The sequence below is a fragment of the Lynx rufus genome, unplaced genomic scaffold (assembly GCF_022079265.1).
Source record: "Lynx rufus isolate CCGP_SWC_20201006 ecotype Redwood Valley unplaced genomic scaffold, mLynRuf1.p SCAF_19, whole genome shotgun sequence".
Taxonomy (NCBI): Eukaryota; Metazoa; Chordata; class Mammalia; order Carnivora; family Felidae; genus Lynx; species Lynx rufus.
This window is the reverse complement of record NW_025814833.1, coordinates 25,417,936-25,444,809: the sequence shown is the minus strand read 5'-3', so window position 1 is coordinate 25,444,809 and position 26,874 is coordinate 25,417,936. Positions and strand designations below refer to the sequence as shown.

The 26,874-nt window shown below is 37.9% G+C and overlaps 1 protein-coding gene across 2 annotated transcripts in view; it reads right to left on the bottom strand.

The window, feature by feature from the left end:
• STK26 (serine/threonine kinase 26) overlaps positions 1 to 26,874 on the bottom strand; it is a 54,462-nt gene that overhangs the window by 18,994 nt on the left and 8,594 nt on the right. For both annotated transcript variants that reach the window (XM_047081952.1, XM_047081951.1), the window contains exon 3: positions 3,942 to 4,172. In XM_047081952.1, the coding sequence (XP_046937908.1) occupies positions 3,942 to 4,172 (231 nt within the window). The remainder of the gene's footprint in view (positions 1 to 3,941; positions 4,173 to 26,874) is intronic.

Below are 26,874 nucleotides of genomic sequence, written 5' to 3'. Positions count from 1 at the left end.
AAGATTCCAGAAACATTCACCATACACTGGGAATAAACACACACAGAAGTCTCAGGAAAAACAGTGAGAAGGTCACAAAATTTTGCAGACTCTATTCTGGAATATTTTACTTCAATCACTCAATTCCTTTTTCTTTTTTGATAAATATCAGTGGCGGTGGTATGTGGAGGGGGGGCATATTTCCTTAACATAAACAGAAATCTAAAGGCGATTTTCAGCAGCAAATAAAGGCATGATTCAAATTCTATTCAATGCCTGAGTGAGCTTCACTTTAAGATTTACATCGAACTAGAAAAATATTTAAAGATTATAAAAGATTTTTCCAATATTATGAGATCAGAAGGGAAGGGTTTGCTTATGTTAGCACTCTTCATAAAGACTAACTTTGTCTCTCAAGAAAATCTGCAGTCAACTAAAATTAAAGCAAAATACTGTGGTCATACTGATGTTTGTCTGGTTTTTACTCTTGTTTTTAAAAATGAAGTTATACAGTGAGCTCAGTCAAAATGAATACCTTGTACATTTTTGTATGTTTCAAGGAAATCACTACAACTGAATACAGTTTCAGAGAGCATATAATTTTCTCTCAAATGCAAGAACTTTTCCTCCAGCCTACAGTGAGGTCTCGGCTATGTATGATATCCTGAGTAAAGACAACCTGAGAAAAACCCATATCCTACTCTACTCAATTAACTTGACTCACAAAATCCCCTATGTCATCTGAAATGGAAGGATGTGCCACAACGATTGATAATGCAGTTCCCTGATGATACTTAGATGATGTAGCCTTGAGTTATATTGACTGCATTAAACAGAACCTTGTTATATTTGATGTGATTTTAGTTTAAAAAAAAAAAAGCAAGCCCACAAAAGTCCCATGTTTTAATATAAACTGAAAACAAACAAGTTGGTCAATTTAAATAAATGATATTAAAAGGTTATAAAATCATAAGCTATTTCTTTCCCTTTGTCTGTATATATGAACATGCGTACAGAGATAATACACACATTTACTTACTTTAATGTAAATAGATTCAGGATATAAATAACTAATATCAGCCAAATGTGAATTTCTACAATTTTATCAAGAAGTGCTATTTTCTTCAAAGTAGTCCTTCACATTGTGGACTTTAATTAATGATGGGTAAAGGAGATAAAAATAATTTCAATTTAATCCTTTATGAAGACGTCATAGATAATGGCTGTGTATCATTGACCAGTCTAAGAACATTCTATAATCAAGATTTGGACAAAACAATCAGATTTATTTATTTAAACATTAAGTACTTATTGGATGACTGGTACATGTACACTATGAGGGGAATTTTTTAAAAATGTGAACTCATACAAATAAATTATACAAACAGAACTATAATTCATTTGCCACGAGAGTACTGAACATTAATTAAAAACGCTATAAGCAACCAATAAAACAGTCAGTTGCATTTCAGTACCCAGTTTCAATATAATATAGAAAACTCCATTTGAAATAGGACTTATTTAATATGTTAAGTCAGTTCCAAAAATAGCTTATCTGTTACAAGTGCCTAAGAATAGCAAAGGTTTAAATTTGCTCTAGAGTAGGTCTTGAATTACCAGTATTCAATCCAGAAAGTATAAACCAGAATGAGCAAACACACAACAACCACAACCACAACAACAGCAAATTCCTGAGGCTGTCTTAAACCAAGCCTGCTATGGGAATCAGGAGGGAGACCTAAACATATTGAGACTGAGCAACCTCTCAGGATTCCTAAGAAGAATCTGACCCGCTAAATAAGTTTTGTAGGAAAGACTGCAAAAGCAAAATATGTCACAAAGAATCAAATAATTGTGTGAGAGTAATGGCTAACACTTAGAAGTAAATTGGGGGGGGGGGGTGCCTGGGTGGCTCAGTCAGGTGAGCATCCAACTTCGGCTCAGGTCATGATCTTGCAGTTTGTAAGTTCGAGCCCCATATCTGGCTCAATGCTGACAGCTCAGAGCCTAGAGCCTGCTTCAGATTCTGTGTCTTCCTCCCTCTGCTCCTCCCTTGCTCCCTCTCTCTCTCCAAAAGAAATAAACATTAAAAAAATTTAAAAAAGTAAATTGTATAGGAATTACTGGCACTATCATCTCCTCCTGGAAGCCTTTCCTTCACACCAGTAGCCTCTCTTCAAAGTGACAGAAGTGACTACTTGTTTATCTGTGCCCCATCTGTACCTTGTACGTACTTAATCACAAAACCTGCACCCTTTTAGTACAATATGGGATTGTGAACTCCTTAATGGCAGGAGTCACTCATTTTTATATCTCCAGCACTTAATACAGTGTGTGACACAGAGCGCCTGGCTGTTTAATGATTTACTCTATTGTGCATTCACACCACATTCATCTAATTCATGTAATATGAGAATAAACAGGCTTAGTAAAAAGAAAGTGAAATTCATGATTTCTGAATCGGTAGTAACTAATATGGATAGATAGATTACCCTAGGGTTTATTTGGTCATTAGAATATAAAAAATAGCATTCATTCTTATGGAGGCCAATAGCTAATGAGTTATAAACACACCCCTTTTGGCCCAGAGATAGATGAACAAAAAAACCAATGAACCAAACAAACAAAAAACCTCTTCCTCCCCTTGTAAACCCTGAAAAGCAAAAATCTAACTAGTATTGCCTTCCTTTGAAAAACTTTAACATGATAAAAATTTTTAATTTTAAAATAATTTTAACTCTAACCTAGATTTTTCTAAGTTTATTTATTTATTTGAGAAAGAGAGAGAGAGACAGAGAGACAGAGAGAGAGAGAGAAAGTCCCAAGCAGGCTCCGCACCATCAGCGCTCTGCAGGATGCGGGGCTCGAACTCACAAACCTTGAGATCATGACCTCAGCCGAAATCAAGAGTTGGATGCTTAACCGACTGAGCCACCCGGGAGTCCCTTAAGCTAGATTTTTCTAACTATTTATTCTTCAAATTTCAATAGACACGCATCCCGACTTCTAACTCTGGAACCCAAGAACTCTTGTGTGTGTGTGTGTGTGTGTGTGTGTGTGTGTGTGTGTGTGTTTTTAAGTTTATTCAATTTGAGAGAGTGAGAGAGCACAAGCAGGAGCGGGGCAGAGAGAGATGGAGAGAGAGAATCTGAAGCAGGCTCCAAGCTGTCAGCTCAGAGCCCAATGTGGGGCTCAAACTCACAAAATGTGAGATCATGACCTTAGCCGAAATCAAGAATTGGATGCTTAACCAACTGAGCCATCCAGGCGCCCCTAACTCTTGGGTTTTACTAACCAAAGAGTATTCTGTTAGGCAGTCACATCTCCATCTGCTGCAACTTAAGGTGTCTACTAATTCCATGATCCTGGAAACTAAAATTCCAACTTTTGGGAAAGGGGGAGGGGCAGATAGTGTTCCATTTGACTCCACCTCCACAAGTATTTATCATGTGCTTGAGATGTTCCATGTCTTATGCTAAATGTGAAAACCAAGACTGGTTGAACTAAACTCCCTGCCATCAAGGAGCTCATAATCTGGAAGGAGAGAAAGATGTGTAAATAACCACAACTCAATGTAATAAATGACATACTTACATATTCCATCAATTCTGAGGTTGAGACAGACTGGACCATTGAGAATAATGTGTGAAAGCCCAGGGGGAAAGCTCTTTCCTGACAAAGGATGTGTCTCAAGGACCAGCTGTATTACTGCTCCTCCATTGACCCAAAGTTCAGGTGTGGAATAACGGTGCAGCTGAGCACTGGGATGCATTCAGGACACAGCTGCTAAATCTAAAAACAGTCTATTTGGCACTATAAATGGAGCTGGATTCTGCCTGGAGCCCAAAGACTGCCAAATCCTAATTTAAGACACTGCCTTTCAAAAAACAGAATTAAAAAAAAGAAAGAAAAACTTATAATGAAAATACCTTATGACTTAAATAATACAACACACACATTACCTTTAAATATGATCCATAGTATTTTGTTACATATGAGCTGTCACACTGACTCAAAACAGTTATTTCTTGCTGAATGTCTTCAATTTCATCTTCGGCTTCCTCGAGGTCTATGATTTTAATAGCAACCACTTGCTGGGTACGGTTATCAATTCCTTTGAAAACTTCTCCAAAGGAGCCTTTCCCGATGCGTTCTAACTTTGTGAACAGTTCTTCTGGATCAGCTATGTTATTCTAAGGGGGTGGGGGCAGGAAAGAGAAAGAAAGAAAACACAAATGTTTTGCATCAAATTTTTTGAAATGAAGGAAAATAAATCACATAAGACAATAACACATTTTTAAAAGCATATAAACTCCCTTGACTCTCCACATGTGCTTTGTTAGGGCAATTATAATCCCAAACAGCCAAATAGTCCATATTCTACCAGATCACCCACACTAACTGGGCTTAGCTGATCCTGTTACCACAAAACAATCCCATGCAGCAAAATGTTATCTCTGATGCCTGTCAAAGGGCCAGGTACTCTTTACTTTGACATTGGCCTTAGCAATATTTTTTTTTCTAGATAGATTTCCTCAGGCAAGGGAAACAAAAGCAAAAATAAACTATTGGGACTACGCAAAAATAAAAAGCTTTTGCACGGCAAAGGAAACCATCAACAAAACAAAAAGGCAACCTACTAAATAGAAGATATTTGCAAACGATACACCCAATAAGAGGTTAATATCTAAAATATATTTAAAAACTTATACAACTCAACAACAAATAAACAAATAATCTGATTTTTAAATGGGCAAAAGACCTGAACAGACATTTTTCTAAAGGCATACAGATGGGCAACAGACACATGAAAAGATGCTCAACATCACTAATCACCAAGGAAATGTGAATGAAAAACAAAATGAGGTATCACCTTACACCTGTCAGAATGGCTGACAAAAAATAACAAGTGTTGGCAAGGATGTGGAGAAAAAGGAACCTGCATGCACTGTTGGTGGGAATGTACATTAGTGCAGCTACTGTGGAAAACGGTATGGAGGTTCCTCAAAAAAATTAAAAATAGAAATATCATATGATCCAGTGATACCACTACTAGGTATTTAGCCAAAGAAAATGAAAGCATTAATTCAAAAAGATAGATGTACCCCTATGTTTATTGCAGCATTATTTACAATAGCCAAAATATGGAAGCAACCCAAGTGTTCATTGATAGATGAATGGATAAAGAAGATATGGTATACACACACACACACACACACACACACACACACACACACAAACACATATATATACACACACATACACATATATATATGATAGAATATTACTCAGCCATCAAAAAGACTAAGATCTTGCCATTTGTGACAACATGGATGAAACTAGAGGGTATTATGCTAAGTGGAATAAGCCAGACAGAGAAAGACAAATACCATGTGACTTCACTTGTATGTGTAATCTAAAAAACCAAAACAAACAAAAAAACCGACTCTTAAATACAGAGAACTGATGGTTGCCAAAGAAAGGGTGGGGGGCAGATTGAAATAGATAAAGGGGATTAAAAGGTACAAACTTCCAATTATAAAATAAATAAGTCACAGAGATAAAAAGTATAGCATAGGGAATACAGTCAACAATATTACAATAACATTGTTTGGTGACAGATGTTTACATTTATTGTGGCGAGCACTAATGTATGAATCATTACCTTGTATGCTTGAAACTAACATGACACTGTATGTTAATTATACTTCAGAAATATGGGGCCAGGCACTTTTTAGGATGAAGCAATGGACTAGGCAGGGTCTGCACATTAATGCAAGGGTAGCGATGGTGACAGAACACTTAACCTGAGCTATAAAGTAGATAAATTGTTTAAAATTCTAACATTCTGGCAGCAAAATATTACCTCTTAACTCTTCCTCTCTCTGATATTCCAATTATTCCACCTGTACTCCTAAACCACCATGTAAACAACACAGAATGCAAAAGGCTCAAGAATCTACAAGTTTTTTTTTTTTTTTTCTTTGCTTGGGATCCTATCTGTATGTAATGTTTTCATTGATGGTTGAAATAAGCTTCTTCTCTGCCTTGATCATAAATGCTGGTGCTCGTTTGGAAATGGTAATACGTTGAACTTTTGCAACTCATCCCACAGTAGGAATCCAGAAATCAACATTTTGCTACAATAAAATCTGGAATCAAGCATAGGTATTTTAGGTTACAAATGCCTCGGTATGACTTCTGCTCATAAATTCACTGTCCTTTCCTGATTCAGAAATATCCTTCATCTTATACAATTTTTAATCCAAATTTTCCTCCAACAAGACAATATTTATATCATTATTTAAACTCACATTGCCGAATATATACTCCTGATCCAGTAGAAACACAGTATTTCCAAACCTCCCCCAAATAGGCAGGTTATTAATTTACACTTAAATGCGTCAAAATATAAAAGGATGCTATCTAGTTCTGGTGAGCTACATGTATTTAATCTGTCAATTGGACCTAGATTATCTCTTCATTTACTACAATTTTACCTATTCAACAATTTCAGGAAACAATTTCAGAGTTAGCATGATCCCTTAGATCTTCTTTTATTAGACAACAAGATCATCAAAGTTTACTTTTGTTTCTCATCCAGTTCTTTGTGGCACTGTCATCAAACAGACCCACTATGATCCCATTAAACTGCCTGCCTTTGAGTAACCTAAAAGCTTATGCCTACTTTTACAGAATGTCACCAACTTTTCTTTTTTCAACCTGTCCAAAATTCAGTTTGTATATGACCTGCTTAATTTATAAGCTTCCCCATTCTCCTCGATTGGATTTTTTCCATTCCTAAGAGATGCACTTTCCATGTAGTAGTCTCTTTGATATTTGCAAGCTACTTGTTATCCCCTCCCATCTCTAATACCCACATAGAACAAATATATCTTGAGCTTCCATATGGGCTTGTAAAAATAACTTAGATTTCCAGGAGGCTGCAAATGGGTCTTAATGCTTACATTTTGTTATATACCTTCTCTAAAACTTGAGTATCACCATCATTATTGATTTCCCTGGTGTTCCCTTAGCAAGACATTGTACTTCGTTGTGATTAATGTTATTTAGCAGCTAACCCACAAGTTACCTCTTTCTACTTGTGGTGATGGTTCTGGTCTTTCCAGTACTTTGTGGCAGAAATATTCACCAAAGCTTTGTGATAGGTTTACCTCTCAGTAAGTTCCTAAATTCAGTGGATTTGGAAAAAGAAAAGTAATAAATCTTTCCATTTTTCTGATATAGCTACAATACAAATCTGAAGTTGTAAGTATACCACTGACTAAACAAATACACAGTGTGCACTCCCTGATAATACATTCTGGACTAGCAAGTGTATTCCTTTAACTTTATAACAAGATTTTGTTCTTGTAAGCAACAAAGATTAAATCCTAATCTCCTTAATTCACGTTTTAAAAGGATTTGACTGAAACAATCAACTCCAGGGAGAACATGGCTGTCCTATAATAAAATGAGTTCCTGAAAGTATGTAAACAAAGATTTAAAAATCAAGTCACATTTTGAATTTTAAAAAAGCTCTGAAGTGAATCCTAGCTCATGAATAGCTTCCCATCATAAATCCAGGAATACCATGTTGGAGAAACAAAAAGAGAAAGTTCCATCATTTACAATGTTTGTACAACTCTTCACGAGTATAATAATCTCACCTCCCTGTCTACCTGAAGGATAAAGATCCCTGCCCTGTTTACCAATTCCTGAATCTTGGATTGATAATACCCAAGTACTCTCTTTCCCTTCCCCATCTCACCAGCTTCTTAAACCAAAGTATACCAAATCTTTATTAAGATAGGTTTCCTTTCTGTTTTTCGTGCAAGGGCAAAGTCAAGCAAATAAATGGTAAACATCGCAAGTAATGCAATAGAAAACGATCTGTATGTATACACAATGGAGTACTACGTGGCAATGACAAAGAATGAAATATGGCCCTTTGTAGCAACGTGGATGGAACTGGAGAGTGTTATGCTAAGTGAAATAAGCCATACAGAGAAAGACAGATACAATATGTGTTCACTCTTATGTGGATCCTGAGAAACTTAACAGAAACCCATGGGGGAGGGGAAGAAAAAAAAAAAGAGGTTAGAGTGGGAGAGAACCAAAGCATAAGAGACTCTTAAAAACTGAGAACAAACTGAGGGCTGATGGGGGGTGGGAGGTAGGGGAGGGTAGGTGATGGGTATTGAGGAGGGCACCTGTTGGGATGAGCACTGGGTGTTGTATGGAAACCAACTTGACAATAAATTTCATATATTTAAAAAAAAAAAGATCTATATGAAGAAGCTGATTGGCCTGCTCATTCACACCACTCTTCTTCAGAGTCTCTAAGAAAGTCAAGTCAAGTCAACTCCCTCTGCATCCAAATCAAATCGTAAGAATATTAAGATATTAAAGAAAAAGAAAATTAATATTATATTAAGAATTTCCAAAGAATATTAAAATCTCCTACTCTTCCTACCTCTACTGCAAAATCTCAGTTTACTACTATATCTGTATTTGCATTGCCTTCTCAAAGCTGTAGTGCAGGATGGAGTTCTAAGTTATGTAGCAGCAAATGGGAGGAATGGCTACATTAACTTCACATTGATTTAAAACTAATGGTAGTTGATTTCTACATGCCCCACAAAAACAGGTCCATGCAAATGGGAATTTCACAGGTGCACCTCAGGACATTTACATTATTCCTTGACATTCTGTACTTGTCCTTTGCTTGGATTTGAACTCTTCAGCTGTAGTTACACTATTACAAACTTAAGTCTTAGACAGAAGTTATCATTACTAATAAAACAATAACCAGCAACAACCTTTCACTATGGGAATACTCTTAGGATGTCTAAAAGGGATATCTTACTGTGGCAAGTCAGGGGCAGAGGGAAGAAGGCTTCCTGCATACTTAACTCACAGAATCAGGGGGCTGGAAGGACTCATAAGGGTTCTCTAAGGAGTCTTCACTCCTGGCTAAACATTATTATTTTGTTTATTTATTTTGAGAGAGAGAGAAAGAAGGAGCGCAAGGAGGGGAGGGGCAGAGAGAGAGTGAGACGAGAATCCCAAGCAGCCTCCACACTGTCAGCTGGGAGCCTGACATGGGGCTCAAACTCACAAAGAGATCATGACCTGAGCCGGAACCAAGAGTCAGACGTCTAAGTGACTAAGCCACCCAGTTACACCAGTACAACTTTTAAAATGCAGATACCTAGGCCTCATCCCCAAACTACTGATTCAGGATCTCTGAAATTAGGGCCCAGCAATAAGTTCTTGTTTTAAAGTACTCCAAACTACTTCCTATGTAGTCATTTTGGCACCAGACTTGACATCAGCATTGGGAACCACTGAGCAGACATCTGAAATTTGTATCCTTGATTATAGGGAACTTGTCACCCCTATTTTTCCTCGGTAAGACTGTGGCTCTCTTCTAACTGTGCACACTGAAAGTGGACAACTTAGGAGATTAAAATAAAACCAAAGGGACTTTGGTATTTGTATATGCATAGCTATATTTAAAAAATTAAGTCTGCAATACTTCTAAGGACACATCTCTAAAATTAGTACCTACCCTCAAATAAGACCAGAAAAGTAATATTTACAAAAACACACACAATGTAACCCATACCCCCCCTTTTGTTTGTAATTACTTCAGTTTATTCCTTCACTACTCAAGAGGCCAGGACTCCAGGAGGCGCCACAAAACAGAGGTAGGATAGCCCAGAGTGCAATGGCTCATACTCTTTGTATAAATATCCTTGAACGTTTTTTAACACAATAGTCTATGTGTTAATAGGGTACATAATAGGTTCAGATCTAATTGATGATGGTTTTGAGTTACCAGTCAACATTGGCAAAGAGTTAAAGTTTAGCTACTAGAAAATGGGTACAAATTGTGGGAAGGTGGTGGTGGAGAGGGAAAAAGGTTTCCCTCGAACCTCTTAGGGTCCCTGGCTGGGTCTGAAAATTAAACTCACAAAGACTAACAGAAGAAAAGCATATACATTTACTTAATGTCAGTTTTACATGACACCAGAGCCTCCATAAGGAAATGAAGACTCAAAGAAATGGTTAAACTAATGTATTTTGATGCTAGGTTTGACAAAGAGTGAGAAATTGTGGAAAGATGTGACAGGACAAAGAAATGTGGTGAACGGGGGAGACTTAGCAAGGCCAGTTTGTTCAGATTCTTCTTGGCATCCTGTTGTCTTTAAAGATAAGGATGCTCCTTTCTTTCTGGTACCATGAGAACACCTCTCACATGAGGATCTTATGACCTGCTTCAGGGAAGGAGGGCAAGGAGGACGGGAAGGGGCAGAATCAGTCAGAGTGACCTTCTTGCTTCTGCTACTTTCTCAAACTCCTTTACCTTAACATATTCAACATGCCAAGGTGCTATATTTTGGGATAGCATATCCTGAACCCCATCAGGGGCATTGGGACTAGGCAAAATCAGGAGGAACGAGAAAATTGTAGACAGAATTAGAATTGGCTTTGAGGTGGGGACCTGGAAAGCCAAAAGTAGTAAAGAACCAAAGGTACAAAATCTAGTTTCTTTGAATCTGAGGTAAAGTAAAACTTCCAGTCTGGAGCTGAGAGTAAAAACGATAGATTTAGGGAAGAAGAGGAGGTAGATTTCTCAGAGAATTTGACCAGGAAGGGTCGAGTGCAAGTGAAAGAACCCTCAAGAAGCAAGAACCCGGCTGAGCAAAGCTGACCTCAAGCTAGGTTCTGCACTTGCCTCCCTACCTTAATAAAATCCATACTATGAATGCTCTTGGCTACATACTTTTTGCACTTTACAAAGCCTACCAGTGACTCACTGATGAAGAGGGGTAAACAGGAAATGATGAGCAAAGAATGTGCTAATGATATCAGGCTTAGAAAGGAAGGCCTCTTACTCTTTTCATAGTCTCAAGTGGTAACACCAGGAGTGACCTGCTGTGAACTGAGGATGCCCAGACAGTTACAGAGAATAACTAAAAACTGTAACCCAACAATATACTTAGGACTAGAGATGCACCCACTTCTCCCAAGCTAGAGAGGAATGCTTTTCTGGATCACGTCCATGTCTATATTATTACCTGCCATCTAACAAATAGAATGCATAGAAGTCATTTTCTAGGGGCTCCACCAGCCTCACCTGCAATTAGTTCTATTATGACTGCCTATGTTAAGATTGTTTCAATTGCCCTATAACCACTTCTTTAAAAGTTTGTTGAGCGTGTCCTAATCGACATACTGCCAGAAAAAAAATAAAGATTTAAAGTCAACAGCCATCTATCTCTCAGCACTGGTTGTGTTCAAGACCACCGGACACTATCTTTTTATTTTTAACTTTATTTATTTATTTTGAGAGAGACAGAGGTAGCGCGAGTGGGGGAGGGGCAGAGAGAGGGAGAGAAAGAGAATCCCAAACAGGTTCTGTACTGTCAGCGCAGAGCTGGATAAGGGGCTCCAAACCACTAAAATGCGAGATCATGACCTGAGCCAAAAACAAGAGTTGGATGCTTAACCAACTGAGCCACCCAGGTGCCCAGACACTATCCACCTTTTTAAAGTGCTATACATGATCCAAGCACAGCTGACTTCTCCCTTGACAGAACTGTAACAGTCACAGGCTTTTACAGCTGGAAGGAAATGTATAGGTCATTTAGACCAACTCCTTATCACCACCATCAGTAACAAGCATTTATTGTATGCCCACCGGGTCCCAGGCTAATACCATCATATGGAAGCTATGAAATTTAAGGCCATTTATGTCAAAATGATGGCAGAGGTAGGGAGAGGTTAAGAAGGGAAACAAATCCTGAAATTAAAAGAATGATAGGATCTTTGAGATGGATGGGAACTTAGCAAATATCTGATCCAAAATCAATTTTTATAGAGGAAAAAATCCTGTAGCCTACAGAGATTATAAATTGTTCAAGGATATAAGGTAGTTAACTGGTGGCAAAGCTCAAACTTGAACCCAGGTCTTCTGACTCTTAAGTCTAAGATGCTTTCACTACAGCTTGGATTAATTTGTAACTTAAATTTTATCCTTTGGCTATAAAACCAAAATTATTTTCCATCATGAACAGATCACGGAACTGTCCAATGTGTACTTAGTAATATCCTTACGCTTAAAGAATCTGAAAAATTTTAAACTTAAAAGAATTTGAAAAACTTAAAACAGAATGTTCCTCTTCTCCAAATGATAGGATTTCTTACAATTTTGGAATCACTATGCTATTGATTGATCCCTGTAGATATGCATGATTACCAAATGTTTTATACTACAATTCTACAGAGGAGTGACCTGTATGTAATTTTGACTTTCTGGCAAGGTTACTATATTTGGCCCATTGTTTTTTCATGCCAATAACTAAACTGGAATGCACTACCCTCTGGAGTGTGGGAGGCAAGGTAGCGATGGTATTCCAAACCATGATACCCATCAGATCCAATGTCCGGAAGTCAAGCGCTCCAATTCCAGCTTTATCACACTTCCGTAACCCTTAATACTAATGTTTTCCATTCTGTTCATTTGAAAAGATCCTCAAATTGATGAAATTGTCCAAGAATAAAAATAATACTTTTGTTCTAGATTTTATATGGGCATAGAATTGTTCACATGACCATGTGAAAACTCAGATTATTTTAATAATAAGAATAAAACAAACTCATATTTTTTTCTAAACTTTTGGAGAACATGATGTTGGCAGAGTATTCTTCCACTTTGTACAACCTCAGGTTCATATTACGAGTATCTGATAAAAATTTATGGAGTTCTTAGGAGACCTCTGAGATTTCTATTTCTGAAGTAAAATATTGAGCTGCACTATATTTTGTCTGTGACAGAATAAGAACTAAGGTAAAAACTGGTATGTCTGTACATGTTTCAAATTAAACATGGAGAGTTGGGCTTGAGGTCAATCTTCTTTACGTGGTCAGTCATCTGAGTTTGTATTTCCATGCTTGAGAGCTCAAAATATTTATCTAGGTGCATAAAGAAAATGTTCCTAGTTTGCCTACTTTTATGGCACACTCACATTTTTGTATCTCTCTCAGAAGTTATTAGAATTTGCTTTTGCAACATACAGCAGGTGTCAAATTGCCAGGTTTTACGTACATGCAATGAAATAAATGAACTGTAGTCAAAAGTATAGTTACAACAACCCTGGTCTTCCTCGTGGTCATCAGACAGCATTCTATCAACTCACAGTGGAGTCCCTGTGTTTGCTCACCACTTAAAAGGCATTTTTGAGATGGATGAGGCAGCCCTGATCTTACTGGCAAAGGATAAAGTCAAAGGTCTCATACAGTATTATTTTGTGCTCTTAAGCAACAATTTAAACTTCTAGCAATTCTGTGCATAGCAACAAGAAAAATGTGTTCATAAGGCAGAAATAAAATTATGTCTATAAGCACTTTTTCATTTTTCCTTTAGTTTATTATTCCTATTTTTAAATGTACCTCATTAGCAAAAATACTTAGAAAATATTCTAGCAAAGGATAACTTCATTAGAATTATTATGAAAGGTTTTCCTTTTTAAGTTTATTTATTTATTTGAGATAGAGAGAGAGCAGGGGAGGGGGAGAGAGAGGGGGAAAAAGAGAATCCCAAGCAGGCTCCACACCGACAGTGCAAAGCCTGATACAGGGCTTGAACCCATGAACCATGAGATTACGACCTAAGCTGAAGTTGGACGCTTAACTGACTGAGCCACCTGGGCACCCAGTACGAAAGGTTTTGACGTTGCAGCGTGAATAACATAGCAGTTTGAGGAGTTTCTCGTGCTGAACAATTTTGAGTCTACTTCACCTTTAAGAACAAAAGAATAATTGAAAATACTCCTTCATCTGAATTCCTCCTACTCAAGAGAGGATAAAAGAGCTTCCTCTGCCCCCCTAATGTGCTTTCTCCTCTGTACCCAAGCTCAGGGCTGAGGGAAAGAACAATGACGTAAGCAGGACACATTCTGGGACATGAAGAATGTGGTTCTTTACACATGTTGGTAAGACAGTTCAATTTACAATTGAGTAAAGAAGAAAGAGACATCTCTTTGATTCTATTGTCACTTTACCACATATCACATTTTTTTCTAAAGAAAAATGAAATGCAGAAAGAACGAGATGAAATTCAACTATAACCTCCCCCCACTCTTAGAAATCCTTCAGAAACAGACTCCTAACAGGCAGTGCTTTTATTAGCTCTATTTCCTATAGAGATCTTTAAATTCCTGTTATTTTAATTGAAATTAGAAATGTCACACTATTTTGTCCAGCCAGGTAAATCATCTTTGGATTGCAGACCTCTTAAATTAAAGGAAATAACTAATTGTGTCGTTTTGACTAACTTTCTGGGATTTGAAGTTCCCTGAAACCTTTAATTATAGCCATGGGGCAGGGGAAGGAAACATCCTGCAAACAATCACATTCTTCTCTCAATAAACCAAAAGTCAAGGCTATCATCACAATAAATGCTGGATGCAAATTCCATTGCATCATTTAGCTCACTTCTTTCTGACCTTCCAGCCACTCCAAAGGAAGAAGGAGGTCTGGTTTCTTAGAAGTAGTACAGAGGTAAAGAAAGCAGAGAGGTCAGACAAAATTGCCTTAATTTTGCTTATCCCGGAAATGACAAGAACTCAGCGATTAAATGTCGGCTTCACCATCTGTAAAATGAGGGAAAGAGGTGGGCCCAATGATCTCTCAATCCCTTACTGTTTTGACACCGTGAATGTGTGAGGTATTAGAAGCCGAGTCACTTTGTTCTCCTCCTCCTCGTATCAATAGCAGTTGCCAAACTCTAGTTTTGAAGGAGTCATTAAGTCAGGGGATGAATTGGCACCAGCCACATGGCTGATTTTATAGTGGTAATGGTACAGTGGCTCAAATGAAAAGTTCCTACTATGCTACTGTTGCCGTAAGGAATTCAGAATCACTAGCAAACTGCATTCAAGTCCCAACTCTGACACTATAATGAAGCAGGCTTAAGAACTAAGGATGGGTAAAGAGCGACAGAGTGAGTTACTGTCCAGACTGACCTCTCACCCGTCACAGGGGACCATGTCCCAGGACATATGAGTGACTGCTCCAGGAAGTGAAGGGGGACCAGAAGTTCAGATTGCATAGGACCTAAGGTTCTGTTAGTCTTCCTCTAATTGTAAATTCAGAAAGTAACATAATGATACTTGCCCATATACAGAACTAGCACAACCACCAAAACTAAGTGCCCGGAGGGAAAATTTCACGGGTATCTTATCATGTACCAAACACAATTGCTTCAGTGAATAGTACCTTAGACATACAAACTTAAATGCAATGCTCCATCGGGGAACAGTTTTACTTTCTTATTTTTGAGCCTTTGAGTCATGCCGTTTTCTCTGTCAACACCCGAAGACTTCCCCATCTCTGGAAATACCACATCTCTTAAAAAACAAACAAACAAACAAACAAACAAACAAACAAACAAAAAACACACCTTTCTAACTCCCCAGGGTAACCTGATCACCTAACAGAATCAATTGCTTCACCCCCTGCCCTCCCACAGCTTTTTGCTTGAACCTCCATTACAGCACACATTTTATTATCTTTGTATTCTCTTTCATTGCCATGATCTTTCCATTTTCTAACGAATAAGCTCATTAAGGATGGGGCTCCGTTTGCAGCCCTTGGATGTTTGCAGGGTGTTTACCTGGGGCCCATCTTTGGATGCAATCTTTGGCATGAGGTTATCCTTTCCTTTTTTAATTTATTTTATTTGAGAGGGAGGGAGGGGGAGGGAGGGAGAGAGAGAGAGTCCTAAGCAGGAGCCCAATGTGGGGCTCAATCCCACAACCTCGGGATGACCTGAGCCAAAACCAAGAGTCGGAGCCCAAATGAATGAGCCATCCAGGTGCCCCTTGAAGTTATCCTTTCATTTGTAGTTTGATTTCTGACTTTTGGTGCAAAAGAGATGACATTCAATAAACTGAAGGATATTAAAATAGGTATGAAATTCTAAGTCAATCCCTATTCTCACATGTGATTAACATAATAACAACTTTCCAAAGTGACACCTTTGAGATTTTTTTGTTTCCACTGGAGAGTTTTTTAGGTTGTAAAACAGCAGTTCTTAAAGTAATACGGAGCTATACCCAAAAGCGAGTTGGTAGTAGCCATATATACAAGGATGCATATCAGTAATACATGCAATTATGATTCTGGAAGCACATCTGCAATCACTATTAACCAGAGCCACATGACTACTTTGTGTCCTGGAGAGTCCAGGGCAATTTCATACTCTAATGCAAAGATTAAAGGTCTCGAAGGGCAACAGTCTGTGTATCAGTCTGCCGTACATTTCTTTTAATTTACTTGGGCTAAACACATATAGAAATACACAATTCAATCAGGGATCAGGTTTAACCATAAGCATTAATGGTAAAATAAAGGGATTATTACTGACTAGACAGGATGTTATATAAATATGGCCTGGGATTGATAACAAGCTCTAACTATAAAATATTCATTTGGAAAGGGTGATGAGGCCATACAATGACAGGAAGACAACAACTCCGCTAATACAGAAATGACAGAACAGGTATCCTAATTTATTCAGGCCATTATTTAATCAAACCCACATACAGGACATTTTAATGTGATGGACCCTGAGAGCCTTATTTTATGCTATCCATACAGGAGGTAAAATAAAAGGATGCCATTCTAGTACTTTCAGAAATAAACACCTTTGGATAGAATCTAAGGCAGAGACACCTCATATCGGATATCGAACTATCACAGATAATGTTACGGTGAATCTTTAGCACACTTATTAAAATGCACGGGATTAACACAAAATTGATTTGCTTGCTGCCTATCTTCCTTCTAGATGGGGAACTCCAATTAAAATCAATAGGTTTGAAGCTTGTAAGCACAGCACTAAATTATTAACACCATGAGTTCTTTCAGAAAATTAACACTGATTGAAAAAGTGGAATTTTACATAGACTTACCTTTTCATTCTTAATGAGAAAGTGGCTGCGGTATAATTTCCCTCCAACATTTTTCTCTTTAATCAAATCTATACTTTGAACGGATTTAATCAAATTGTATTTGCAAGGAGTTACCCAATAGAATCTTAGGACTGAGGAAAATTACCTCTTAGGTCCTGCTGGCTTTAACATTCTATGATCCCAAGAAAACGATACTGATGGCACAATGGTGTCAACAGCAAAGAATTTTAATCTTGGCAAATACAAAGAATAGGGAGGAGATTCTAGAATACTCTAAAAGAATGGCCACTAATATTTTCAACAATCCACTCTGGGTTTCCCCAGAGTGAAAAATACCACCAGAGTGTCTGTTTATGTGTGTGTATGTGTACAGGGCTAAAAGAATAATGCTTATTGTTAATTTTTATGCCCTATCTACTTCTTTAAATCATTTGAAGCAGTGCATTCATAAACAAGAATACACCCAGAAATCAAGTAAAAAAAAAAAAAAAAAGGATGTCTGTGTTGGTAACAGTTGTACCTGAAAACCTAAAGTAAGAACTACTACAAGGAACATAAAAGTTAGCTCTGTAATCAGCACCATGATGCACCCAACATATAGGAGAAATTAGCGGACATGAACAAATCTGTTACACTAACAAAACAGGGGTGCATTTCAACATCCTCCCTGAACTTTCTCACACCCATCTGCATCCTACCCTACATTCCACTGTCAACAGCACGTGTGAATATCCTAGCCCCTATCTCTAAAGGTGCAGATTTGGCAGTTTTTTTTTTTTTTAACATTTATTTATTATTGAGAGACAGAGAGACACAGAGTGTGAGCAGGGGAGGGGCAGAAAGAGGGAGACACAGAATCTGAAGCAGGCTCCAGGCTCTGAGCTGTCAGCACAGAGCCCGATGCGGGGCTCAAACTCACAAACTGCAAGATCATGACCTGAGCCGAAGTCGGTCGCCTATCCAACTGAGCCATCCAGGCGCCCCATATTCAGCAGTTTTAACCACCATTGATTTGTGCTGACATTGCTGAAATCTGTTCATGTTATCAAAGCACAACACTTGACAAATTAAATATTCAAATAATGGTGGGGAAATGCTACTGAAATTGTGAAATATCTACTAATAGGGGTTGAATCTTTTTTTACTTAAGTTTATTTGTTTTTTGAGAAAGAGCGTGTGTGCACATGCGCATGCACACATGAGAGCAGGGGAGGGACAGAGAGAGAGAGGGAGAGAGAGAATCCCAAGCAGGGTCCACACTGTCAGCACAGAGCCTGATGCAGGGTTTGAACTCACGAACCATTAGATCATGACCTGAGCCGAAATCAAGAGTCGGACGCTCAACTGACTGAGCCACGAAAGTGCCCCTGAATCTTTTAATTTTTAACAAATACCAAAATAAACAAAAGGCTGTTTATATGTTCTCTGCACAACTGTGGCTAGGATATCTTATTAGTCAAAACTTATAGTCTTTGTTCATCTAGCAATCAACAAAACTGCAATTCTCTGAAAAGTATAATCAATATCTGGTAACAAATTTCAGTACATGTACAAAATCTGATTTTTTTCCTCCAAAAAAATATGCTATATAGTTTCTTTGGGAACTTTAAAGGGTCATTTTACTTTATAACTGGAAGTAACCCTTATAAAATACTTGGCTTTTTTGATTTTATAACAAGTGATTTCTAGCTGGGGGTGGGGTAGGGAGGGGCAATGACAAACACATAACCTCAGGATGGAGACAAAATGACAAAGTTCCCTAATTAGTTCTTGAACTGCCAGAGCCAAAATAAGCTTGATGAGCAATTCAAAGTAATTAAAATGCTTTGAACAGTGTGCTACCCAAAAAGATCTGTGATCTACAACTTGAGCTGACTTGTACCCTATCATTTTACAGCCCTAACCAGAGAGAAAGTACCACTCACCAAACAAATCCTCACTGCCCACCCCGAAAGGACCCATAAAACATTTCTGAAAAACACAACCTTAGAACTCCCTTTGTCCTTTCTTGCCTTGGCGAATTTCATTCCGTTCCTTCCTTTCCCTTCTTCCCACCCAGTCTTAAAGCCAGGCCTGTTCAGCTACCCAGTGATGCCTTTCCCGACCATCTCAGCAGCCTGGTTTGACTCATCTTTCCTAGGAATTTCTGGACAGGCTAGGAGGGAGCCACTGCAAGTTTTCAGCAGATGAGTGGAAAAATCATCTGTCTCAGGTAGTTCCATCATGTCTGCACCTAGCCCCGAGTTTACTTAGTGACAAAGGCCAGAATGCCATGATAAAAGAAGAGATGAGGTCTGACACTTTCTGGAAACAAAAAAAAAAAAAACCCTCACAGATCTTCATGGTTAACTGAATATGGAGATAAAAGATATCAGCAGCAAATTACAAATAATGCCTGCTAGTCTTTTTTTCTCTCTCGATAATTTTGTGATCTACCAATATAATGTTTTATGGCTGATAGCACCTCCCCCCACTAAATCAAGTAGTTAGGCGGCATTTGATAGAGCCTGATTATTTCATATGCTGTGATCTAATAATTGTAATGCATTTTGATTAAGTACTATTCTCCGAGCTGCTGACAAGGTACCTGAGATGTTAATTGTAGGGTGAAGACACTCATTCAGTACAAGGAGGAAACAAACGTGATTATGTCTGACACTTAACACTCTATTCACTTTCCTTCTCTAATAGATATCAGTCTTTAAAAGAGTGATAAAAGCAATCAGTGCCCTCCATTGTGTTCCTCTATGAAATTCACTCACTTTTATTTTCTTGTTCTAGAAACTAAGAAAAATATTAAAATGTACCTGTGTGCAGACACACACACAGTTTATCACATTATCATTACCAACGCAATTTTCCATATAATTCAACCACTAAAGTTTATGTCTAGAGAACAAAAATGTCTATCTATTTAGCATTACAGTAATGGGACCAATATGCAAGTCACTTTAATAAAGAAAAACTTTTCTATTATCTTCCTGTATCGCTAACCTCAGAGCAAATATTATAAAACGTTTCCTTTATTTCCTTTATTTGGATTAGCAATTCTCAATGTAATGTGGTTCCATACCCGAAGACAGTGGTCAGCAAACTGTTCTGTAAAGGGCCACATGGTTAAATGTCTTAGGCTTTGTGGGCCAGGTACAGTTTGTGGTCTCTGTCACATATACTTCTTCCTTTTTAATGACTCCTTAAAAACGTAAAAACTATTTTTAGCATGCAGGCTCCATACAAACAGGCTGCAGGCGGGAACTGGCCCTTGGCTATAGTTCGCTGACTGCTGGTTGAAGGAATCCACTGTATGCAATAAATAAACTCCACTCTCCTAGATCTAGAATGGTCTTAGTTTGAGGAAACATGAACTTAAATCATTTTTCTCTGTTTTGTGGTTCAGATGACAACTGTGGTTGAGAAAGGCTGCATTAGATTCACAAAGGTCCAAAATTACTGCTGGAAAAAGGGCATCATTATTATTTTCAAAAAACACAGGCATTCAAAACTATTTAACTATGGAGAAGTTAAAATCCAAAATTTCCAGAAGCTTTTGTTCAAGGCATAGGCCAAACATTACAGCCTTACTACCTCCTCTTGGAAACTTCATTACACATAGAAAAATTGCTACACATTAATTGCCTCAGAAAATTAATTACATCTAATTCAAAATCGGTTTGGAATAGGTACCTGATCCCTTGCATATATACATAGGTATGTACGCCTCATCTTCTGTAAATAATAGCCTAGTCCAGACCCCTGAGCAGAATCCCCAAAATTCAGTTTCAGAGCTTAAGGGTTACCCGCTATAATCTCATCACCTCACATTTGAGGAGATGCACGCAGGCATTATTCCATAGCATAGAGAAACAGAATATGCCACATTCTTCATTCTAATAGCTAGGAAGAAATGATTTAGTGTCCTACTAGGAAAAAAATAATTAAATCCTCAAGCTCTGGCACCACTCGTCTGTATGAAATAAAAATATTCTTTCACAATATACAGATCATCTTTCCAGTTAGGATTTTTGAAAGATCATCTCAAACTGTGCGTCATCTTTCAATCAGGATCGTACTTACACTATAACTGCCTGACACACTGCCATCCAAACATACACATGCCAGGGCACGTGGGTGAAAGACTCAGTGTAGGCAGGGGCCTGCAAGCCGCGGGCTGAAAATGATCTTCGTTTTTCAGGTATGAAGACCTTTATACCTTTTACACTACTGAAAAGTTAAAAGCCAACAATAGAGTAATACAGTATTCAGTACCCATCAGTGTTCTTAGAAAAAAGCAATTGGATTACATGCTACTTAGAACTCTTCTCTCAGCCAAGACATAAATCAAATGGTGCTAAAAAGTCATTAAGCAAACTTATTTTCAAGTAAATCTGAGATGCTACTCAGCCTTGCAATGCTCCAAAGAACTGTTTTAATCATTCCCTGAAAGAGACTTTTATGGCCAGAACGTACTGGAAAAGTAACAATAATAAGTCCAGTCATTTGAAATAAAGATAACTTCTCTTTAGCTTCTCCCCTTCCCCCGATCAAATAATAGTCCAAATTAGCCAAATATAATCCACTGATCATCTAGCGCTTTTCCTTGTTAATGAAAAGTATTCATTTTGCCTACAGAGGGAAAAAAAAAAAGGCCACTCAAAACGACTCCAAGTGTCTAGAAACAATTTATTGGCTCAGTACACACGCCATCAAAAAATTGCTCATCTTAAACAGAAAAGCAGCTGAAATCACCATCCCTATGATGTCAGCTCTTCCCCCAGATCTTCCACAAGCTTTCTCCCGACCCGAAAGACTACTCCATAGGCGTTTTCTTGCCACAACAAATCAATTATGTAAATGTAACTTTTATCACAGAAGTCATAAACAACAAGAAAGAAATGAATTACTATTACCTCCCCAATTTCCTTTTCTGTTAGCTTTTTCTCCTCTCTGCAGAAAGTAGAGAAATTTCCCATTCTAAAAAAAAATATACAGAGAATTCTCAATCTTAAAAGCAAGAGGCTACTTTTTCCCCTTCCTTGGAAACACTGTCTTTCTCTTCTTCCAGAGTCCAAAACCTTTTCCCTCACCTACATTTTCTGTTTGCTCATGAGGCAGCAGTAATCCTCTGGTATTATGAAATTCTACCTTCCCTAAACAGGGTTTACACTGCAGCCTCCAAAACGATGCCCGAACCTCAGCAGATAGAAGATCCATAGCAACAGCGGTAATAGTTTTTTTTTTTTTTTTCCACTTGCTATTACCAGAAATCACAGTCCAAAAAGACGACCATGGAGGTGTCACCTATGCTAAAACCTCGAAATTGATTTATTATTTAACTAGTCAAATCCCACGTTTTCATTTTATGTGCCCTTTGGGAAGCCTGTGACAGAGTAAAAAAAGATCTTTCAGTGACAGTCACCATTTTTCATGAAGAGATAAATAGTTTTTTTTTTTTTTTTTTTTTTAAAAAAGGCAGCTCTCTGGGTACAAGACTGAAACAGAATCCAATGCCCTGTCTCCTCCATTCCCCATCGCCTCAGAATCTACAGTGTAAAGTACTTATAGCAATTTTAGTTTCAAAGTAAGAGCTTAGATACAAATGATCACAAGTTTCTGTTAAGCAGAAATCATTTGTATACTACCCACATGCCTGTGATTTTACTCACAGGTAAACCAATTTATATTTATCCAAAGCAATTCCTTCAATGCAATGATGCTCTGTAAAACTATTCTATGGGAGAAATTAGGCAGAGAATTGAGAATCTTGATAAATATAATCCTTTGTAAAGTTCAATTCTAATTCACTAAAACAGCTTAACATTGGTACTGAATTTCATTAAAAGTCATTTCCCAGGATCTGTATCCTGTATGGAATGGACTGCTGTGAGCCCAATTTCTTCAGGAATAATAATAGTTTAAGTACTAAAGGCAGAAAGAGCTGGCCCTGATAAAAATACAACAGGTGTTAAATCTTGATAACCCTATTTTGGTTTCACACATATATACATATGCATTTCCATATGTATTTACCTTAGAATAAATATTTTTAAAGGTGGTAAATAATTCTCTATATTTTCTATCTAATAAAAATATTTAGCAAATCAATAGATACCATAATGTTTACTGAGCACGTAAATTATACATATTTTACTCGTTCCTCTTATATACAGAGACTCTTTTTTTTTCCTTCAAGATTTTAAGTAATCTCTACACCCAACGTGGGGCTCAAACTTTCAACCCTGAGATTAAGAGTCACACGCTCTACTGACTGAGCCAGCCAGGCACCCCATACGCAGACCTTCTTAAATGATATTGCCAAACAATAATTTTCTGCTTCTTGAACTTAGTGATTACCCTATCATTTACCCATTTTTATTTCAAAAATGCACTTTGCTATGTTTTAAAAACAGTTATATCTAAAATTGGTACCACTGATTAAAAACTGTGGCAAATGTTGAGCCTTATTTTCTTGAATAGAGTAAAAGTGTTTTCGAACACAAAATAGACTTTCTGCACAATATACATTGCAAGTGCCTGTACACCCCGTATCAATTTCTTTCAACAAAAAGTTAATCTACCACCGAGAATTATGAAAAAATGGGTCACAAGAGTAATTTAGTATCCTGGAAAAGAGACAGCTACCACATAAAAGGTGTGAAATATAAGGTAAAAATATCAGGATTTTTACCCGAAACCGAATTCCCTAAAGGGGGAGCAAGTTACCTACGGACCCACGAAATTTATTCTCTGATAATCGCTTTAAATGTGTTTCGATGTATATTTCTGTACACCCTTTTGAACATCCTCATTGGAGGCAAATCTTGGATTCTGAAGGATAATTTTGTTTTTGTTGGTTGTGTTTTCATTTTGGAAATTGAAAGGTGATTTGGATCCAAGGCTGGTGAATGAGGTGAATAATCAAGTTCGCTCACAATGTTTGGTGTGGGCAAACTCATTAAGTAGGCCCTATTTGCTTCTTTAATTTTCAGTCCTTATCCTTTGACCCAACCTCTGAGCTTTCCTACATGGTACCTGTTGCCAAATGGTAGTAAGTTAATCTGACAGGTACAGGGACTATTTTAGGGAGCAAAATTTGGAGCCAGAAAGGCCATTTAGGAAGTGATTTGATATTTCCTTAAAGATTCAGAAGTAACTTTCTGTCCCCTCCAGGAATTTACATATGTAAACACAAGTTGGCTTTGGACTATCATTACTGTGAATTTGCGATTTTTGACATAACAGCAGCCCAGAGTTAAGTCCAGCAATTTTGGGGGGTGAGAGTTAACAGCAGGGTGGAAAAAAGGGATTCTGAACAATAAAAATTGATGAGATGCATCAAAATTCTGAAAAATGCCAAACTTTGGGGGGAAATATTGCCACTTGCTGACATTTAGTATACTGACATTTTATTCCACTTCAGCCAAGTTGCATTTTCACAACTATAAGCACAAACAGATTTCACGTTGTTGATAAAAGTACTTGCATTTGAAGATAAGAGCATTTACTAAGTTGACAAACCTACCTACCTGGATAAAGGAAAACGGAAGTGATGGGTGGCTGTGAGATTTTGGAAGCTGTAGAACTTAACACAAAGATGAATTCAGCTTTTTCCATGTTTCTCTCCTTTCCATATCCAATTAGACATGCAAATACATGGGCCCCAGAGCAGACCTACTGAATCAGAAATTCTGGAGATGGGGCCTGGCAGTCTGTGCTTTAACAAACCCTCCAGGTGGTTCTGATGCACGCGCAAGTTGGACCATCACTGCCCTAAATCAAACCCTTGTTAACTAAAGCCTGGGCTATTTCAGTGTCTGCTTATTATATCTAGTCTTCCCCTTCTCCAACCCAGCCTGTAGGGTTGGAAGCTTAATGCAATTTTCCCATCGCAAAAATCAAACAAACCACTGCTTTCATCAGTTTACTTTCTTGCAGAAAAAGTCCTTGTTGTGGAGTTGAAAAAAAAAAATAACTGTCAGTCTGGCATTTAAGGACTTTATCATTTAGCCCTAAGAGTTCATGCCAGTGAACACCTACCTTGAATATCTGTTATACAGGGAACGTGGTGTGTATCGCTTTTCCCTTTTCCCTTGCGTGTCTCTCACTCTCCTTTAAAGGTATCCTATGAATGACTGTTCCCTTCCTCGATCTGGTCTTCCTCTGAATGCTCCTATGTCAGTTTCTATCTCATTTGGGATTCATCACAACCGCTCTGCGTTGTTAGATTTCTAAACGTGTAAGTGCCCGGTCTCTCCAGGTACAGCATAAATTTCTTGAGGTCAGGGACTCCTTTTTATACTTTTTTGTACCTCGAAGATAGGCTTCAAGCACCATCTCCTACACAAAGTAAGCTTTCCAAACTTTGCTGCTGACAACTGTCGAGCTTCAGTCACACCCATTCGTGTTTCACGAAGAAGTGTGTAAAAACATTAAACCTGGATCACCATTGTCCAACTTGGGAAAGTCCACTATACTATCTACCATTTACTGACTAACACACAGGAAGGCTCCGGGTTAAGTTCAAACAAAGGATTTGAACTGAAACCACAGAAACAAACAGGAGCCTAATTAATGAGTTTTGCTAACTGTTCTTCCCATGGGGTCAGTAGCACTTTAAAAGCATACATTTGAAAAATGCTTCTTTCCCTGACTCTGCCAGACACACTGACTGTAGTCTCTTTAACCACAAGAGGTCAAAGTTCTATTTTCTGTCACCATACTTAGTAGCATGTGTGCATGCTTTGCTGATTGGTTTCTTTTGTGTTTCCGCTTCAAGTGAAGGCAGGCAGCAGGAAATTGAGACCAGGGGGTCTAGAAACCTTCCCAGGTCTAGTGGGCAGCAATACTGATGAGGCTAAGGCTTTGGGAGCTCAGCTCCCCCAAATTTTCTTGCATTTATAATAACAACGTAGGCCCCACCTGAAGATCTATGTCGCCTATCTCTTCCCCATCACCCTCTGCTGTGTTATTTATACTGTACTGCATCAAGCAGTTAAGTCCTAGCTTAATATAACACACTGTAAAGTGATATGTCACAAAGCCAATGGTTTAATGGAAAGCTGAGGGAGGGGGATAAAAAGGCACTAACAGAGCAACTCAAAAATGCATTTTCAAAGAAAAATCTGGATGCGTCTAGATGTCCTGGAAGTATTTCCTCCACCTGCCAAAAAATTCACTCCTAGGATTGTGTTACCAGGCACTATTGAAACCTGGTAGAGTAATTCACTAGTATGCTTAGAAATTCCCTAACATATCTAGCGTGGTATGGATTTCAAATCCAGTACAACTTCATTAAGTTGATACTGGTAAGCTGTTTCTATAATTCAAAGCAACTGTTATTCTGCAGCTAGGCACTCTATTATTCTGTAATAAACAAACTGAAAAATCCAATGGTGTCTGATTTGAACCCTACTTTTCTCTGCCCTTTGCACTGTAAATTGATAGGGTTTTACAGATTTCTTTTCCCTACTTTTTTTTTAAACAGGTGAAAGAGGGAGAGGGCAGAAAAATACCATAAAGAACATACAATCTGTTACCAGAAACACAAAGAAAGGTTGAAAATTTTTTCTGTAAACGTTTTTCATGACAAAAAGACAAAAAAAGGTCTCATTTCTTTAGCAGCGCTTTCCATTCAAAGTGACTTTACTGAAGAGGAGGAAAGTAGCCACTTAAAAAATATTTTTGACTCCTTTACCTAAGCTGTCTACAATTTTGCTTCCTCTACTTCTTAGGAAGTATGAACCACAATTCTGTTCTAATTTTGCTAGAAGAGCCAAAGCTATGCCATACCAATGACTAACCTGATATTTTAGGACACAGATCATTCTAATCCATGATGGTATGATAAATGAAGAAAAAGAAAGGCCAGCAGGGTGCAGTCAGGGAAATGCTGGAACAAGTCCAGAACAGGCTG